This window comes from Pseudopipra pipra, chromosome 4 (genome assembly GCF_036250125.1).
Source record: "Pseudopipra pipra isolate bDixPip1 chromosome 4, bDixPip1.hap1, whole genome shotgun sequence".
Lineage (NCBI taxonomy): Eukaryota > Metazoa > Chordata > Aves > Passeriformes > Pipridae > Pseudopipra > Pseudopipra pipra.
In genome coordinates, this window is record NC_087552.1 from 7,049,268 (window position 1) to 7,069,383 (window position 20,116).

Sequence of the window (20,116 nt, forward strand, 5' to 3'; positions counted from 1 at the left end):
TCAGTATTGGAAAAATCATCTTTTAATTCAGTAGTCTTTTAGTGTTTGAACAACTGATTATGTAGGAACATGTAGGAATACATAATTACGCTTATTACATTTAATAAGCATCAAATAGTAGAGACATTAAACAGCAGCCATGACTCTCATTGCTCCAGTGAGTAATTCCGTTTTTTTTCCCCAGTAGTATTAAAACAGCTAAAATCAACCTGTATCAAAAAGCTGAGGCCCTACTATGAGGGAAAATTACAATTTCACTTTTTAAAATAACCTCTGAATAATTAAAACGTTGGAAATTCCTGTCTCTTGTACCTTGTTACCTGTATAAGTCTAAGAGTAAACACCCAAGGACTTTTCTCCTTTTACTTAATTACTAAGCCTGCTCAGCACAGTGCATTCATTCTCACAAATGACAACAAAAGTGTAAAGTATTGTGCTTAGTCTTTCCTTCTTGTAGTTAAGAAAAGCTGTGCATATTTCAACTTGGGGCAGGTTATCTTTCTTGCTACAAAAAGGCAATCAGCAAAACAGGAGAGGAAAAATTGCACATATAGTTCACCATGGTTCAAATAACAGCTGCTGATACTAATTTTCAATGGCTCTTAACAAACCAAATCCCACACAAACTACTTCTGCAGAGGGCATCTACCTTCCTCTACACTTCTGTCACACTTCCTTTGAAATCCTGGAGATGTACTACTAGGTAACATGTTCTAGAATCAAACAGTCTGTATTAACCAGTGCTTACAAGCCAACAAACCAAACATCAGAAAGTTCGCTCAAGTAGCTATACAAAGTGCATGCAGCTCAACTAATCTTGCAGTTACAAAAGAGTTACTAATCCTGATTCACAGAATCAAGATAACATTTCTTTTACTTCTTCCTCGAAGGGATGTGACCAGCTGCATTCAGTGCACGGGTGCATCATTTAAACTGTAAACACATCAAATGTACCATTGTACCGATCCAGTGTGCCACATCCCTTCCTCTGCTGCTAGAAAAGCAGAATACAAAAGCTCTACTGCAGCAGGTGTAACCATACATTGGGATATGAACAAGTTATGTATTCTGTCAATGCATAAGTACAGGTGTACAGTTGTTAGCACACAGCCAACAAGGTCAGTGGTTATGTACTCCTTGTTAAAAAGCAGTAATAAACTAAGTATTACTTCTGGTTTATTTTGCTTTTTCTTTAAATGCGTATCTAACAGTTCTCTTCTTGCATCCTTCCGTATCTGACAGAAAATGCAATTAGTCTCTTGTACACTATCTCCAAGAGTAAGAGAGAGAGTACAACTACTCCACAGATTAAGCTAAATGCCCAGCGTGGTCCCAGGTGAGTGTATATTTGGCTCACAAAAACAGGCCCAAGTATTCGTGCTCCACTTCCAGAGGCAGTTAACCATCCCATGTAGACACCCTACAGCAGATCAAAAGCTTAGGTTAGTGATACAGGAATTATTTGGCTTGCCAGTAATTCCAACCATTATCCTAATCAGAAAATGTAAAAGTATTTAAATAATCACTTATCTTTCTTAACTCATTAAAATACTGATTACTTTGTTTCCAAGAGTAGTGCTCAGCCTCTCTAAGCACTAATTCAAAGACTCCACTCATACATACTCTACAGCTTTCCAATAAAATGCATTCTGACTCAAAGCATTTAGTCTCTTTCACCAAAATATAACATGAAAAAAAATGTAAAAAAATAATAAAATGTTTTGTTAAGCAGTAATATCAGCTTGGCAGGTGTTTTACCACTATAAAATATCAATAACTGGGGGCATTAGTAGCATTTATACAATTATAGTCATACAATAAACTTAGTAAGAGGAACATTATTCCATACTGATATTCCAAGTATATAATGAGTTGTTAAAAAAATGATTCTTCCAGAAAAGCCATGAAATTTTCACATTCTAAGATTTGCATAAATAGCATAAGCCTTGCTTTCTAATTCCTTTAGGGACTTGCCCTGGATTTTAAGAGATTAGAGTTCCCGCAAAGTTCTACCCTGGTTGAAATGCACTATGATTTGGCTGATGCCAAAAGGAATTTTAAGTAGACCCTTCATTCTAATGAAGAGGGTGTAAGTCTTGGAGAGCAAATGAAATAAACTGTTTAGGGATCATGCTTACCTGAGGCTTTGGTCCTAGGATTTTTGAGTATAAAGTGTAGGACATGACATTACAAACAGGATAGCCCAATCCTATGAGCACATCAGAACTGAGGTACTGGGCCAGGTAGACCATCGGAGTATTGAGGCACCAGGACTGTGTGAGGGGGCAGCCCACGGGTTCTGCTGTGTGGTTGGATGGCAGCTGCATCTCTTGCAAACTCCAGAAAGGCATTAACATTTCAGTGGGAACTGTTCTGGGAATGGAGTTATTCTTTATTTCTGTAAAAATAAGTTATCCATATAGTTAAGAACAAAAATACAATAAAAGCTTTAAAAAAAAATTATGAAGATGGGTTAGTGTGACTTGAACTATACCTTGCCACTGGATATTTGGTAGTTTCTTCCCCCAAGGCAGTAAGATAAAGAATCCAACCAAGACAATCAGTAAGCCTCCATGGAGTATGGCACGCTCACCAGTCCTATCCAACAACAAAATTGCAATTAAATGTGTAATTTAAATTAAAATTTATGTCTCTGCTAATGACATAGTCCATTAGTTTGTAGAAATGATACCTGACCAAAACATCTGCAAGAAAAATTACAAAATCACAGTAACTTAAAACCTCTTTTTCTTAGGATTCAAGTGTAAAAGACAGTCAAGTAACGGGGTTATGTTAACAGAATAAAGAACAACCACAACATCATGGCTGTGCCAAAATTGGAAGTACTTCATTATCATAGTACACCCAGACACATAACCAAGTGAAAGATTTGAGTAACAGAGATTTGGCCTTGCCATAAAGCTTTTCATACTTACTAACATAATAAAAAAATTCCAAAAACTTACTTTTTTGATAGCGTTTTAACCACCATGAAAACAATAACTGATTCAATGCCAATCACACTAAGGATTATTCCATTATAGAAAACAGCTTCTTTCCTTGTCCAGGAGTACATATCCATCGTCAATGGAGTAGCTATACTAAAATGACAGAACAAAAATACAGTAATTAAAAAAAAGCTGCTTCTATACGGTTGTTTCCATACACATATTGTCCCAAATATCAAACACAGTGGTATAGAAACCTTTCCTCTTGATGGACATATCAGAAAACACAGGCTAATTATAAAATAATTCTGTCATGCATCATCTATTAAAATTAAATTCACTAGACAAAATTCACAACTGCATTACAGCAGCCATACTCTGAAGCATCATTAATCTATTTCCAATAGTTCACGAAAAGATGATGGAGTTAAAGCCAAGCCAGAGTAATAGAGATTGAAAAGAAACTAGACCCTGTGAGTATAAAAATAGTAAGCTTTTAATATTGTTTTTCAGTTTTAGGAGCCAACCAATTTCTAGGAACTCAGTTTTCTAAAAATAACATAATTAAGACATTATTTACAATATGAGCCATATTGTAAAAGAAATTTTAGCCGTATCAGAGCTCAAAAAACTTGCAGATTAATTTATATCCTCAAAGTATTTTGTAAGTTAAAAAAATGAAGTACACTTCAGTTTGAGGTAATTTTGTTATTTTTTACTTATTTTCTTACACACAGAAAATTCGGGAGTGAATATCATACCTCTGCAGGTAAAAAAAGCCCAGTCATATAAAATAGTGTATTTAAGAATACAATTGCATTAACTATATGAAACAATTGTTTTAATTATTACTGAAGTAAGAGATTCACTGAAGCTTTTGGAGCTAATCTGAATCATACTAAGAAATTACACAAAATTAAAAAGTATAGAACAAGATGCTCAACTGAAGACGTGGTTTTCTCTAAGGATTTTAGGTAGCCCAAGTTAAGCTATCTTTTTTAACACACCTAAGAAATTGAGGATATGGGTTTGTCTCCAATTAAAAGCTTTTATATTAATGTTTCCTATACCACAGACTACATATTTTTATGCTAACCTTTAATTCATTACTTTGTATCAGTACATATCAAACTGATTATATATGGTTTTGAACTTATATTTATGAAGAGTTGGTTAAGAAAATGAGTGGAACAGAAAAGACTTTATATGCACCCCCAATCTAACTACCTTACATGCCTAAGTATTTTGAGAGAAAATATACAAACTTACGTTTCAAAGACAGCAAACACAAACAAGATGACAAAGAAGAGAACATTGAGTGCTACCACAGCAACATGGTCAACGTTTCCTTCTGTGTCCTGATCCACGGCATCATTTTCTGCAACAGAACAAAAGAATTATCTAAACTGCAAGCTGAGCTTTTTTTGTACCGCCACAAATTACAAACAGTAATGATTTCTTTAGTTTCTTAAGTATTTAACATGCAGGTTGGTGGGCAGCTAAGCAGTTATATTTTGACAATCTAAGTATAAAGTTTTTAAATCAAAATCAACTTGTTGAAGCTTCAATTCTTCTCACAATTAGAGAAAATTATTTCCAAATTGGTTACCCCATCTGTTTTCCTAGTGACTGACAAGTCCTGAGTGACAGCAAAATAAGCAAACTACTTTAAATATCAGTGGAAACCAAAACGCTTGTTGCTCTTGCAAGGTCAAAGCTACACAGAAGAATTCTCAGTGAAAGTCTGGAAGGATCCATACAATTTTTTTTTCTTCTTTGCTACCTGACAGCACTATGGATACAACATGGATGTGAAACAATGTCTGGACCAGTCAGAGAGACATGTAGCCTATTTTCCACTTCAAGTTTCCAATGCATCAGAATACTTCTAAATGCTTAATAATAAGAAAGTACTTCAAAATTATAATCACGCAAGAAGTTTTCAAGAAAACATGGGTACCTTCTCCTTCAGAATTAATACTTTTGCACTGCCGTCCCAAGTCATCCACTCGATGCTCCCTAGAAATTTAGAATTGTTTTCATTAATACACATATTTATTTGATCTACTGTTGAGTCAAGTTTCTATTAAAATAACTGTAAATGGCATCATCTTATATGATAATTATTCCCAGCTCCCTTAAACATCATTTGTGAAGCTTACATTTGACTGCAGTGAACACCATCCTGTTCAAGAAAGAAAATATTCTAGTGAGAGATTATCACATATCCATATGCATCTACAGTAATGGGATAATTAATAAAAATCCCCCCTCAAGATTCTTAAAGGAAAGACAAAGACAGTGAGATTCCTACAGACAAGCCAACCTTATTTTGCTTTAGATAAAAAACATGGGCAGGAACCATCAACACTAAAACTATATCAAGGTTAAGCTACTCGTCCACAAGCTTCAAGTTTTTTAATCAATTTACATTCTAACTGTTAATATCACCATGACTGATTTATAAGCATAATGAAAATATAGATATTAAAGAATGTAGAAACACCGAAAAAATAAATAACAGCTTATAGTTTTAGCACTCCAGATTTCAGTTTATTTATTACTCTTCCTGCTGAGCAGCATATTCTTTGCTACAAATTACCCACAAAAACAAGGTAAAATTTTTTTTTTACTTGATTACCTGAATATGGCAAAGATGAGAATAATATTAATAACTCCTAAGAGAGCTCCAAATAAAACTGGTGCTGTATACATGTTCAGCTGAAGACGAATTAATTCCCATGTTACTCCTTCTTCTCCAATAAGTGTAAAACATGTCTGAAAAACTTGAAAACATGAATGTACTGTGAAAATCTTGAGACTCATTTATATTGGAACACATGTAGAATAAACATATAAAACTGGATAAGCAAAGTTGTTCTACGCGCCAAATGAAATTTAAATATTATACCTGTCAAACCTCTTACATTTTGAGAATCCTACTCTAAATAAACTGAGGGATGCCAGTGGGGTCTCAACTAGCCAGAAAACTACTTGGTTACATACAGATACACTGTATAAATAACATCATAAAGAATAAAATAAAGAACTGAATTCTGAGTGTACCAAGGGTTAATTTTCTTGGCAGACAGCTGATTTACTTTTTTCCTTTTTCTCCTACATGAAAATCCTTGGTCCCGGGAATGGAGTATTCCTCGTGCTAAGGGCAAACTAGAGAGAAAAGAAGCATGGAGGGGGGGTAAAATTAAAATTTAAACTGGGGCAGTGCAATTGAACTAGAATGTTTCATTTAGATTGGCATACACAAGTATGGATGACTGTATTGATGACTATTTATTTAATTCTGATACTATTGACAAACTATGTCTTAATATCCCCACGATACAGCTGCTGAGGATTCCTACTTCTAATGCCCAATTTCATCCTAATAAGAATTAGAGAAGTGAGGGAAGAAGATATGCCTTACCTGGCCCTAATATGAAGCCAACCGCTTGGCAGGCACTGGTGTTGGCCATGGCACTTGTTCTTTCTGTAAGAGAAGTGGCACCCGCAATATACGACCGAACTACAGCCACATTTCCTTAAAAAAAAACAAACAAACCAAAACCAAGGAAGTATTCATGTAAATATTAAGTTATATTGTTAAAATCTTGAGTGACATTTATTTTAGGGTTTTTTTCCTTATTTTGCAACAAAATAAAACCCAGAACTCTCCAGTATTTTTACTACTGGTACTGAAATATGATGTTAACTATCTTACATGAGAGACAGAATGTAATAATTTTCAGAAAAGTAAAGTCTGCTGTGGTTACCTGCTCCAAATCCCACGAGAGCACGTGCAGTCAGCATGTAGTATTTGTTGTGTGAGTGAGGTACATGGACATAGGCATAGAGACAATTAGCAGCTACTGAAATAGCAGTTGAAATGACAAGAGGTTCTCTCCTGGGCCTGTAATTGGACCACAAGCCAAACAGGGGAGAGGCAACCATTTGGCCAATGCTGTATGAAGCTATAATCCAGCCCAAAAAACTCGCGTCTGCTGTCGGATCAATCTGCAGAAACACATTAATAAGTACTGTGGGTGAAGTATTACAGTGTTTTATATTATCAATAACACCCTTTTAGAATTAGTACCTGGAATATCCAAGACTCTGTACTGTAATACTTTGTCTGGAGCAATAAACCTTGGATAACTCTCTCCAGAAATGCACCAAACCAATGCTTTGCTTCCGAGACTGGAAAGGGCTCACTTACAGCAAACTCTAATAGTTTTTGTACAGCACTGCTGATGTTCTAGGCTACAGACATAACTTAAGCAGTACAGTAGACAGTTTACATGCCAGGAGCAAGGAATCACTTCAATCATCTCTGCACATGCCTGAATCTGTCCTGGGCTGATAATGAATTTTCTTCTGGAAGAATTCAACACCAGCCTCACTTTTAATGGTACCTCTACGACCCTGCTCAGGATATGTTCTTCCAGATTTGCATTTGAAACTGCCTTCTGCAATTCCAGGAGCAGTAAAATCCTAGCACAGGTTAAATTAAAGTTTTAGAGACTTTTGTGCCACTTTTAACAACGCAACAAAGAGGTGAAAAAAATCCCATACAAACTAAAATCACTATCCAGGAGCAATGGCAATTCCCTGTTAGGAATATCAAGATCTATGTGCAACAATGTGACATTTACAGAGCAACTTTACCTCTAGCTTCCTTTTTCTTTTTTTTTTCCAAAATGCAGACAAGTCACTTGTTTTCTGTTTTAATAAAGAGATTTCTATTGATTCACTCTCCAACAAAACAGTGACATGATACTGGAAAACCAAACATTTCTGGATTCTAATGTACCTTTTATCAATTCAGGAAATCAACTGACCAGATTTTAAAAGAAATAATAAAAGCTGTCTAAGTGGATGGCAGAATAAAAGTCTCTTATATAACCACACACTTCCCTTTACTTTTTCTTTTCCTAAATAAAAGCCTAAGTTTTGTTTCACCTACTTTCTGAGCACAATTTTTCTGTTCTTATCCATCAAGAAAAACATATTTACAAACCTTTTGGAGATATGGCCACACAGACATAATTACAATGGAGAAACCTGTAACACAATAAAAACATAACCCAAGTTATTTTATTTGCCATTTTTATCACTAATTTGCTTTACTGAAACAGTTATTACAGGTTCATTCTTATGCCTCTAAGTGTATTATAGTCTAAACCTGTGCATCAGTTTGTCATCTGAAAAAAACTATGCTTTTTTTAAGGAGTGATAATTCCTCCTAACAGGAGGAACTATTTTTAAAAGGTCATTTTATAGGTGCATACACACTGAACAAAAAAACTCTCAAAAGAAAGACAACAAGGTCCCCAAAGTAAAAAGAATTTCTTGATATACTGACTTATGTGTATTCATTAGTAAAAGAAATTTTAATTGATCAAATTAAAAAAAAAAAGTTACTCATATATTCTATGATTTTCAAGATAATTTCTAGGCCCACAGAAAATCACCACAAGTCAAAAATCAACAGAATTCTTGTTTCCAGGGGGATCTATTTAGAATAAAATGGTAATTTGTTCTGCAGTGGAGATGCAAAGTCCTGTAGGAGAAAACACGTTTTGATACATATTTTGAAATAGATAACATACATTCCCATAAAGATCTTCCCTCTCAAGAACTCTGCATTATTTGTTTTTGATCTCTGTACGTTTCACTTTGAATGATAAAAGTGTGACCTTTGTTTTGTTCAGTTCTGAGCAATGACTTTACCTTGCCACTACCTTTTACCCCGAACTATAATAAGTCATAAACCACAGATTTATGTAATACGTCACTTAGTCTCAAAACAGTTATCTGTTAACTTATCTCACTAAATGTAACTTTCTGATTGATTTGCTAGTCATATCTTCTCTTTTGAAGAATCACAAAATGCACCTTTTTGAGGTTATAAAAGAGCAGTAGCATTAAAGAAGGTACGCAGTTGAAACCTAGAATACCCTGTAATTTTCAAACCAAAGTATATTCATTAAACAAATAACATTTAAATCCACATGTGTTTACTCACCTACACTGCTGAGAAACATTGTAAGGTACATAATCCAGATGGAGCGCCACCTGCTCTTATAATGCTCTTGAGTTTCCACAACATCCCTGTTTTCAAACCAAAAGTCAAGAAAGAAAGAAATCATTATCAGATCCTCTTCTAGTTGGTCCCACAGGACATTGAAAACATTTTTCACAAACCTCTCAATACAATTGTGTGAATTGTTATGCAGGAGTTGGATTTCTGCTCAGCAAAGACTACAAAGAATTTTCTTCTGAAAAATACTAGACTTACAAATCAAAAAAATAACAGAAATGCTATCATATAACTAATGTTACACAAAGAGATATTTATTTAGAGAGGTCTTCAATTCTGCAAACTCTTTGTACAGACATTTTGGAGTATCACAGATGTCATATAAAGGCATTAAGAAGTGTGAATTAAACTATAAAACCCCAGACATCTATTCACAATTGTGACCTTGAAAGAACCACAAAATTCAACAACTATTGATTTGACTAAAAGCTATGGCTGGTCTATTCTCACAATGAGAAAATAACAATACAGTGTAAAAGCTACACTGTGTAAAAGATAAGCTGAAGACTGTAGGGGCTGAAAAAAATTCAAATACAAGTTACAAACTTAAAATAATCTCTGCTCAAAAGATGTAGACTTAGGTTATAAAGGCCTGAACGGTTTATAAACACAGTTTATATAGGTCATACATAGACTTAGGCATGTCTGCAATTTTAAAACTAATGTAACTGTGACTAATACTAATAACATATTACTGGTATCTTAGTATTATACTAATCACAGCATGATTTGTATATTTAATTCTTCAGAAATGTTTACAGCATTAAGTGCCTTGGTTCAATGATACTTTAACCCCACAAACGAAGTTTCTAAATGTACTTTGCCATCTTATTGCCCATCACGGATAGGGAGAATTCTGCCAAACACCTGCATATGCTGCGTTTGGTTACTTTTGAGACCTTAGTTACATCAAGCTTAAAGTTTGAGAGCGTTTCAGCACAGACCTTAAAGCAAAGACCCGCTCAAGTTTTGCTGTCAGAAGGAAAAAACCCCCAAGTGACCAAATCCTGCCCACACGTGAAGGCTGATATTAAATACCCAGACTTCTGCACCACTCTTTTGGTGGTTTTTAGGGACTTCTCAAGTGGGTTTGTGTTTTTCTACAAAGAGAGGGAACCAGCCCCCGCCGCGCTCCCGCTGCCGGGCCTGGGACGCTCTGAGACCGCGGATCCAGGCTCGGCAGCGCCTGAGGACGGCGGCTAGGTCGGTTCATCCTCCGGCTCCTCTTCTCCTCTCCTCAGCTCCTCCGTGTCCATCCTCCGGGCCGGGAAGCATCCTCGGGAACCGGGCTCCCCGCGCGAGGCGGGGAAGGGACTCGGCACCCACGGGCGGCACCTCGGGTGACTCGCAGGTGTGTCGCTCCAACGCCCAGCGCCGCCTCAGATCAGAACGAGCCCCTTACCTGCTCTCTTTCTCCTCCTCTCCCTCCGCCGCCGCCTCTCCGCCCCCGAGCAGAGGTTCCTTCCCGTCCGCAGCCGCGGGTCCCGCAGACGCCATGGCCGCTCCCGGCCCCGCGGCCGCCGGCGGCCGCCAGGGGGCAAGCGGGGAAGGGAGCGCGCCCCGCGTTACCGCCACTGGGGGGCGCTGAGCGCGGGGCCCGACCCCGCCCATCCGAGCGCGACACGAGAAGGGGCGGGGCGGGCGACGGTCACGCGCGCTGCAGCGGGGCGGGGCCGGCAGCCTCCCGCGGGCGCCCCTTGCTCGAGCGCTTGCGCGTGCGCGCCCGATCGCCTGCACGCGCGAGGCGCGTTCCGTCCCGCCCTTCGCCCTCCCCCACCCCTTCCCCAGGTCCCTCCTCCGTCCCCCCATTCCCGTTTCCGTTCCCGTCCGCCCATGTGGTGCCTCAGCACCGGCAACGCCTCGGGTGAGCAGCGAGTGACCTTCTCGGGACGCGCGGGTCGCCAATTCCGCCCGCCCAATGAGCAGCGGTCGCGGTCTCCGAGCGCCCCCACTCAGAGCAGGAGTCGCCGGGGCTCCCCCTCACGGCACTGCCCGGCCCCGGGGGCGGGCTCGGTGTCCGGGGGGCTGAGGGAGCGGAGGGGCCGCGGGTTTCCGTGCCCCGCCTTCCGCCGCCCCTTCCCGGGGGCGCTGGGGTAGTGCTGGGTCCCTCTAGGGCGGGCCTGGGGGAATTTGGGTTTGGGAGCCCCACCTGCATCCCCAGTCAGCGTCTGCTGAGCCCTGTGGGTGCAGGGAGCTGCTCACGCCTCTGTTTTTGGCCTCCTTGTTAATCCTCAGGTTCCTCTGTGTCCATCCTGTCGTGTGGAATCATTGTGGGGTTTGTGTCTGATTTGTCGCCGTGACTTCTCTGTGATTTCTTTGATTTTAAACAATCATTTCTTCGAGAAAAGGACCTGGCATTAATTGGATGAGATATTTTTAAATAAAGTCGTAGGGTAGGGAAGTTAAGGATTCAGCCTTCTAAAACAGACTTTCGTGGCCTTTTCAGGTTGACTTCTTGTTGGGAGCTGTTTCACGTCCATTTATAGTATAGAAGCAGCACTCTGGGCTGTCCTTAATGTACTTTCCAGGGATGTTCTTGTAGCTGAAGTTGCTTGCACTGGATAGAAAGAGATGGCTGATGTTTTATGTGTTGGATTTTGAATGAATTTTTATGTCTGTTTCTATGAAATAAATGTGCATGCCAAAAATTTATAGTTAGTGTGCAGCATGAGGGTTCTGGAAGCAAAAACTCTTCCTAGAGCAAGAGCCTGGTTATAGTTTATTTCTAGTTTTCCTTGTCGTCTTCTCTGAAAAACAGAGTTTTAAAACGAAGGGATCACTTCTTACTGTGGTTTTTTATCTGCTGCAATTTCCACTCACAACTCAAAATTATGTAAAGCTTACCATGGTAACAGTACATTCATTTGAGATTCATAACACAGATAGTGTCTCTTGGGCTACAGAACTCTGCAGCATCTTTATCAGGTCACTGCTTCCAGCTGACTTGTCTTACAAAGGGATCGGGAGGTGACAGGTGTGCTATCAAGTGGTGGAAATCCAGTCGCATTCTGAAACAAGCTCTGCTGATTCTTTCATCAAACTCTCACTACTCTAATACAGTCGTTAATGTGAAGTTATGATCCTTCAGCCTCCAATAGTTGGATTTGCCTTTTCTGACAGTAAAAGTGTTTGTAATTGCCTTTCCATGTAGATGTGGATGGGCAGTGACAGAAGCATGTCCTACCCTTTTGTTACGGAGATTAAAAATTTGGGGGGATGGCCCCTATTCTGTCTCAATAATATTTCTGAGAAATTCTATACAACATACTTCATCTACTAGAAATATTTTTTTTTCTTTTAGTGTTTCCTGTACTCTTTCCAGTAGTGGTTTAATTTTGATTCTGATTAATTGAAATGTCCTGAGTTACTTCAGTCTTCGTTCAATCAATGAAACAGAGGATGAGGCAATCCTTTTGCCTCAATCAGTGTTGCATTTAAATATAATGCACTTGTCTAGAAAGTTGTTTTGGCATTCCCTTGGTGCAGCAGACAGCTCATCAGGCCAGACTTTGAACTCAAAGCAAAATCCACATCTTCATGTCTTCTCTCTTGGTTGGCTTTTGTTTTGGAGAGGATTTAAAAAAAAACAAACAAAACAACAATCAACCAAACAAAACATACAAGGCTGCTTTGTTAAGCATCAAAACATTGAGTTTCCTTTTCACAATTGCTGGCAAGCAGTGTACCTATAGAACTGCAAAGCCAGTTTTAGTGTATTTTTGGCAACAGATTTACTCTTGTGTGTTCTCGCTCTGAACTGTCTTCCCAGCCTCCCAGAGGGTCCACTCTGTTGCTGCTCCTGTCTCTACCACCCAATTCTCTTCCAGCACCCTGAAAATACCAAGCTATCCCCCTGCTCCAAAAAACAGAGGAGAGACCTTGCAGCAGTGAGCAAATATTTCCCATCTGACACCCCAACAGCATGTGAAATCAATGGATATCTCCAGAGCGGGCAAGGAAAACGAGTATATTGAGGTTGTGATTCTATTAGACCAAGCAGTCGTGGATCAGAATAATGAGGTTACGCAGTCAGCTTTTGGGGTCTAATGGAGTAGGAACTAACAATTTCTACATTTTTAAAATAGAAGGTCCCCACTTTGACTTTCTGATCGTTTCATGTATTTATTTTTGCCCTGTAATGACTGAACCATTGTGGCTTTCTAAGATACTTTCCTAGTATTCAAGTACCTTAAATAGTCTATAATTTCTGCTTTGATAGTAACTTGTTCTAGGTGTTAGAGTTCTATTTTTTTTCTATCTATTGATTCTTTAATATTCATTCTTTAGAACTGCAGGTGAATGTTTTTATTAATCTGACCACAATTTTAACTTGTTATACTCAAACAAGTTTACTTTAAGAATGACCGTATTAGAGTATGGCAGAATAAATGCATTTGGATTAAAATGAAATAAAAAAAAAAAGAAACCACACAAATTAAATTACACTATTTTGAAGTGTGATGAGGTTATTTAGTCCATTTAGTATGAAGGGATCTGGAAATACTAGAAAATTACTGAAATGAACTTATTAACAAAGTCTTTGATTATTAAATCTGTTGTTTTCTTAGGTGTACACAGATCCTGGACCTTTTTTTTAATTGAATAATCTGTATCCTGCTGACCAAGAAACCAATTTTGAGTTCTCCTTTTTTGTTGTGGTGGTTTTTTTATCCTTCCCCATTGGAAGAGCTCAGTAGTGGCTCCCTGTTCACTTCAGTAAGTACTGATTTGAAAATAATAGCTTGCCCAAAATCTCATTGGACTTAGCTGTATTTGATCTAGAGTAGTTGCTGAAAGAGAAATGTTACTGGCAAGGATTTGGATGGTGTGATTTCTTTCCTGAAGGGAGTGGCAGGAGCATCACTTTGAAAACCATAAGAAGTGGAGAAAATTGGAAATGAATGGATAAAATAAGGATTAGGATATGTGTTTAAGACACCAGTGAAGACAAGGTTACAAAAGTAACCTTTCTCTGTAACAGTGACTGGAACTGTATTTTCTTTCTTTCTTATAAATGAAAAATTAAAAATGCAGAAACCAAAATAAGAAACTACTTTGTGTTATAGTGAATGAACTTGCCACTCATGTTAAAAACCCATTTTAACTATCTTGGTTTTACCTGTGCTTTTTTCTAGATGTCAGTTTGCTGCTAATGGGTGTAAGTAAATTAGATGTCTTATACAGAAAGCTCCTCCTCACTAAACTTTTCATCAGAGGATGGGGAAAGCCAGAGGATCTGAAAAGGTGACTTGTTAAAAAACAACAACATAAACACTACTTTATATTAAAAGAAAAAAAAACCCAAACCTTGAAGTATAAACAGTTGTTCCTATCCTGTATTTAAAATATCAAAAATGTTCCCAAGTTTGTTTTGTTCAGGAAATCATGTGTTTCCATACTGAGGGAGTAACTGGATTTAAAAGATGTCTTAAAGGGATTTGTTAAATGTTTCTGTTTAAAGAGGCTCTTCTTGAGAGAATAGGTGTCCAATTAAATTTTTCACTTATGCATATATGATGACATACTTCAAACAGCATCTCTGGAAGTGTTTTGTAAAAACAAAACTTGCTGAATATCTGCAAAGGAATTGTTCTGTTTACCATTAAAGAGGATCTTGCTATCTTTTTGTAACTTCCTAGTGAATTTTAAAAGTGTTAGATTTAATCAGAAGTTTCTCTCATAACCCAAAGTAGTAAACTCTTTCTTTTTAGATGTCTTGAAAGTAAGAAAAAAATGTAAGTACTCCTCAATTTTTAAGTATTTCATTATTTCTATTAATTATTATTAAGAGTAACACCTGGAAGTTAAGGACTTATATTCTTAAGTGTAAAAATGAAGTGACGGAATATATATATTCTGCATTGTGCAGTATTTAAATAGGAAGTGATAAATCTACATTTAATAAGCTATTTTTTATGTATTTGAAAATCAATAAAGAAAACTTGAAATAAGATTTTGTGCACTGTGGATAGCAGTGGAGTTACGGGGGAGTTGGTTTTTGCTTTTAAGTTCAAGTGAAAGATCTGATCTAGAAATGGCACTTAGTTTGCTTTGTGTATCTGTCTCCAGTTGATTTTTCTCTAAAGTGGCAGGCTTTCCTACAAAATGAGAATGTTGGCTTTTTAAAAGGTTTAGTTTACTTGTGTTGGAATAACCAAGAAATGTGGGTTTTATTTTGATTGCAGCATTTCTGTATTCTATTCTGCGTGTGTAATCAAAATGGGACATTTTAATGTTATCAAACCCTAGGTGTAATCTGAAGATTTATGTGCACACCCTTGATGTGATGAATGTTAAAATCCTCATGCTTTGTTCTCATTTAAAAGAGTTGAAATTTCTCAACACATGCAAGACTGAGCCTTCAATAACCTCCTAACTACAGAAAAAAACCCGTAAATGCAGTATTTTTAGAGGATTTAGTGTCAAACAAAACATCTCTTCATTTAGCTTGCCCTCCACACTCAATGTCTCATACCTTTACCCTTATTTTCTCAGAAATATTTAATGCACTTGCTATTCTGTATAAGAAAAGCAAAGGTTATATAGTAAAGCTGGTTTTGATGTGATGGTAAATTGGATTTTCTTTCCATCCTTTTGGGTTTTTTCTGGTGTTGGCAAGGTGAACAGGTCGTTCCTCTTACACTGTTAGTCTGTACTTTTCACCCAAAACTGTTTCTGTTGATCAGGTAGCGTGTATTTACAACCATAAGAATGAGCAAGTTATTCTTGGCGTAGAGTATTTAGGGTCAAGACGACCAGTTTGTGGACATCTAGTCAAAATCTCTGTTTAAGACAAAGCTGAATTTTGTTTCTTCAAGTCAATTGTCACCTCATTCATTTGAGTTTTAAAAGTCCCTTGAGGATGAAGATTATTTATAGTTTCCCTGGGCTATCTTCTCATATGCTCAACTGTGAAAAAAATCTTTCACTGTGCTCCAATAGGAATTTGTTACATTGCAACACTCAGCCACTGCTTCTTGTCCTCTCACTGTACACCTCTCAGATTTGTTTCATTTTGTTTGTGGGGCTCTGCAGCCCATTTAAATAGCAGAAGAAAGCAACCAGATTTGCCCCTTAACCTTCAGTTCCCCGCCAAGGTACCTGAGCCTATTTGCTTTAATTTAAAAGCATCCTTACATACCTACCCTATGGGAACCTGATTAATATGGAAAGCTGGCTTCATAACTTACTTTCTTTGTGGCTTACTTTAGCTCCTGACATTTTATATAAATACGTCTTCTCTTTTTTTTTAGATTAAAAGCTGAATTTTCTCTACTTGTTTCCTTTCAACAGAATATTTGAATTCAGAAAGATTATTGGAAACAGGGAAACATGCCAGACTCTGGTTTCAAAAGATTATCCAGTGTTTATTGACAAGGTACTTAAAAGCAAGATATGATAAAATGTAACTAAATTTGTTTTCCTGCTGGTATATAAAGGTGAAATAACTTGATACTTAACAGGCGACTTTTATAGGCTACTAGCAGAGAATGGAAGGAAATTGAGAGACCGGGTCTGTACAGATACTGTTTTATTTTTTATTTTTTAGTACAATAGTTGGGGAGTGGAGTGTCAAATATTAAAATTCAAAAAATGTTCAAAACTTAGTATATGTTTAAAATGGGACACCATTACACTTTTCCTTGATTCCCTTAAAGGGTCATTTAAAAAAAGCAAATTTGGAAAGAAATGTTTTGGCTGTACTGATAACATGTATCCCTGTATTAGAGGACTAGACCTCAGCTTTGGGTTTATTTACATAAGTTAATTCTTCTACTTTAAGAGATTTGATTTCAGAGCAAGTTAAACACTGGTATGATATATATTGCTATCATCCCATTCTATCTGTAGGTTGAGGGGCAATCCGACTGTAAAATCCTTGAGGGGCACTTCATTTCCCCCTTGGCACATTGTGTCCCAGGTATACTGCCAGTCGAATCTCTTGTAGCAAGGTAAGAGAAACAATGAGGTATTTCCTATCTGAAATTAGTGCTGCAGAGAAGTGAGAATGGTCTATAAGTAGTTTTATTTACAGACTAATTGATTTATAGACTAATTTAAATTATAAGCTAATTTATTGCAATGCAAATTATCTGTAAAATATTTCAAAAAGGAGTTTTTTTGTACTAATGTGTTAAAATAGATTTTGATTTCAAAAATGACAATAGATCTTATTCATGTGATAGCTTAATCTGTATTTTGAAAAAAAATCCATTAGCAAAATATAACTCTTTTGGGTGGGTTTTTTTTGAGTGTAGAACTTATATTGCACAAAGCTGTGTAATACCTTGGGTTTTTTAAATTGTTTGGTTTTTTTTCCCAAATGAGTGAGATGCTGGAAATGAGGGACAATAGCTGTTTTGTATGTAGCAGAAGAGACTGTTTTTATGAAAGCATGTTATATTGTATTTGAAGGAACCATTCCAGCTTTCCATTTACATTGAATACAAAAATATTGTATATGTGCTGAAGTAGCAAGTTCATTTAATTGTAGCAAGAGAATCTGATGCCTTTCTTACTTGGCAGGCCAAAAAAAAAGCATTCTCACAGAAAGCTAGGTGATCCCTAGCAGTGATGGTTCCACACTAGCACTGCTTTGCAGTTGAGGACTGGGTTTGGAAAGGGAGCATAATTTCTGTTTGCATTAAATTTTTAGCTAAACTGTCATGACGGATTTTTTTTCCCCAAGCTTTGTTTGTTTGCTAACTTAAAAATTACAAGTTTGTCAGCTGAAGTTGATACTGGCATTGTACATTTTGTCAGTAATACTGGCTGGTGTTTTTGTGCGCTTAAGCATGTGACACTAAGGAATGTTAGACAAAGTTTTATAGTCAAGATACCAGTTCTATTCCACCTCTCCATTGGTCAGAGAAAGAAACTGTCTCTTAACATTATTGAACTAATTACTACCATACTGGAAAATACAATATGCTAGTTGTTTCCTTATCTATGTTCTCTCATACCTTGTAGCCAAGTTATGCCAACTGTTACTTTGGTCACTGTTGTGTCAGTTTTGAAATGCTGTACAAATTTCCCTTCAGATGGTTGTGGATTGTATGAATGTTCTTTCCTAAGTGTAACACTGTTGTAGGTAACAGTGCTCCATCTTGTGGGGAAAATACTGGTGCCTCAGAAATGATTTTTTTTCCAATAGTTAGACTGTAAATAACTTAAGTAGCAGCCGAAGACGTTAGGTGCTGATGTTGGGGGTACAGAATAGCTTTATGGTTTGTATGTTGGGGTTTTGATTTTTTTTTTTTTAATGTATTGCTCATCTTAATCTTCAATTTCAGCTGTTGTGCCTTCAGGAGAAAAATAGCAATGCTGCCTAGGAGAGCTGGACATGCTTATTTAGGCTGCTCTTTATCTGAAGTTCCATTTCTCCACTCTGCAAAATTTAAATTGTGATGATGAGGTAGTAGTCTTTTTTAGGAACATGATCTTTCATCTTGGCTCCTTTTCTTGTTTGGCCTTCCTTCTGTCCTACTTTCAGATTCCTTTGTTTGCTGAATGTGTTGATGAAAAATGATGTTGCTGAATTGCTGGCAGTTTGCCTGCATGCATTACAAGTACTTTATTATGTCTTTTGGGATTTTTTTTTAGATTAATTTCTCTTGGTGCAGCTTGTAAATAGATGTACTTACTCTGCTAAAATAGGTGTTTCTCACAGATTTCAGTTCATCATACCCAGAAGATGGAACAGCAAGCACAGACCTGTGTGCATTCATTTAGCGGGCACTGGAGATCATGTGAGTGTAAAATATAAAATTGATTGTTACTGAGAAATTAAATAATCACATTTTATATCTTATATATATTATTTGTACATCTTTAGCACTTCTGGAGGAGACGGACACTAATGGCAAGGCCAATGATTAAAGAAGCCTGTATGGCTTCCCTGTTGCTAGAAAACCCTTATTATATCCTTTTGTGGAAAACACAATAGTTATTATTAATGTTCTGTCCAGAAGGTAAAAGACTTATCCTGCTGGCAAAATATGTACTTTTTGAACCTATTTCCAGTGGACTTTTCAGTGCACAGAAGCAAAGAAAGTATGGCCACTGCATGAAACACAATGTGGAACGCAGTTAACATAATGAGCTACCTTTTCACCAAGTATGCCTGTACAGAAGCAAGATTCAGGATGGGAACAGTTCCAGGCATGGAGAAAAGCATACAGCAATTGGCAGGACTTTCATATGGACTTTACTGTTATTATGTGGTTTCACTGTATTCATGCTACACAGTGCACAACTGCACATGCCCAGGCTTTCTCCTCCCCCTTTTGCCTGTGCCGTGTTCTGATTTGCTCCCCCATTTGTCTGTCTGATAGCTTACCTGAGGTACTGCCCCTTTTTCCTGGTGGGACGGTTAAGAATCGGGCGCACGCGTGAATAAAGAAGTTTTGCTTGCACCCTTCCTCGTGTCCTGTCCCCTCTTCCCTTCGGACCCGCAACATATGCCTTTTTGGATTTTTTAAAAAATGTCTTCTGCAGCTTCTTCCTGTATTCGTTAAAGTTGTGATCTGAATAATGTGAATCTTTTAGCAGTGACTGACTGAGAATTACGCATTCATTCCATACCATACTTTAGATGTAGTATGGATCTATTAATGACAGAAAAGAAAGTTGCCTCTGCTGCCTTCCAAATGCAATTCTTCTGTACCTCAGGTACTTTTGAGAAACTTACTACTGGCACTTAAGTTTTGAGGTTTTTTTGAAAAACAGTTAAGTTTTGTCCTATCATCTTCTATAACAGTGTTACTCTGTTTTATTAAATTTCTGGTCACACTTTTTTCTTACCCATATACCTGACAATGGTAAAATGTTGCAAACTACATCATCAAACTACATTGAACTTGATTAAGTGCCAGTTAAACATTGGGAATGTAAATTCCAAACTTCAGTTAATCCATGCTATTTATGTATGTGATTTATTTTGTTTGATTTTTTTGTTTTGTTCTAATGACCAGTTTTTATATAGTCTTTTTTACTTTCTTTAACTGGAGTCTTTTACATGGCTGTAGAAAACCTAAGGATCAAATGTAAGTATTACTGTTACATTTTT

The 20,116-nt window shown here is 37.3% G+C and overlaps 2 protein-coding genes across 6 annotated transcripts in view; one reads left to right on the forward strand and one right to left on the reverse strand.

Moving 5' to 3' along the window:
* MFSD8 (major facilitator superfamily domain containing 8) lies at positions 1-11,022 on the reverse strand. Of its 4 annotated transcripts, none has more exons than XM_064651520.1 (12): positions 10,929-11,022; positions 8,974-9,059; positions 7,966-8,009; positions 6,722-6,962; positions 6,376-6,438; positions 5,590-5,734; positions 4,909-4,967; positions 4,218-4,326; positions 2,967-3,101; positions 2,495-2,598; positions 2,139-2,398; positions 1-1,420 (listed from the first exon to the last, which is right to left on the reverse strand). In XM_064651520.1, exons 2-12 carry the CDS (start codon positions 9,002-9,004, stop codon positions 1,205-1,207), a joined length of 1,407 nt encoding a protein of 468 aa, XP_064507590.1. In that variant the 5' UTR covers positions 9,005-9,059; positions 10,929-11,022; the 3' UTR covers positions 1-1,204. The 4 variants fall into 4 exon arrangements, with proteins under 4 accessions (XP_064507590.1, XP_064507587.1, XP_064507588.1 ...); XM_064651517.1 differs by lacking the exon at positions 10,929-11,022 and adding an exon at positions 10,451-10,624 and having other exon boundaries at positions 6,376-6,489; XM_064651518.1 differs by lacking the exon at positions 10,929-11,022 and adding an exon at positions 10,451-10,617.
* Positions 10,761-20,116, forward strand: part of ABHD18 (abhydrolase domain containing 18) — a 20,605-nt gene continuing 11,249 nt past the window's right edge. The window contains exons 1-9 of one of the 2 annotated variants that reach the window (XM_064651529.1): positions 10,761-10,912; positions 13,617-13,764; positions 14,184-14,292; positions 14,760-14,783; positions 16,342-16,426; positions 16,900-17,000; positions 18,719-18,797; positions 18,884-18,968; positions 20,066-20,093. In XM_064651529.1, the coding sequence (XP_064507599.1) occupies positions 14,201-14,292; positions 14,760-14,783; positions 16,342-16,426; positions 16,900-17,000; positions 18,719-18,797; positions 18,884-18,968; positions 20,066-20,093 (494 nt within the window). In that variant the 5' untranslated portion in view covers positions 10,761-10,912; positions 13,617-13,764; positions 14,184-14,200. Of the gene's footprint in view, positions 10,913-13,616; positions 13,765-14,183; positions 14,293-14,759; positions 14,784-16,341; positions 16,427-16,899; positions 17,001-18,718; positions 18,798-18,883; positions 18,969-20,065; positions 20,094-20,116 lie in introns of those variants that run through there. The other variant, XM_064651527.1, reaches the window with a different exon arrangement.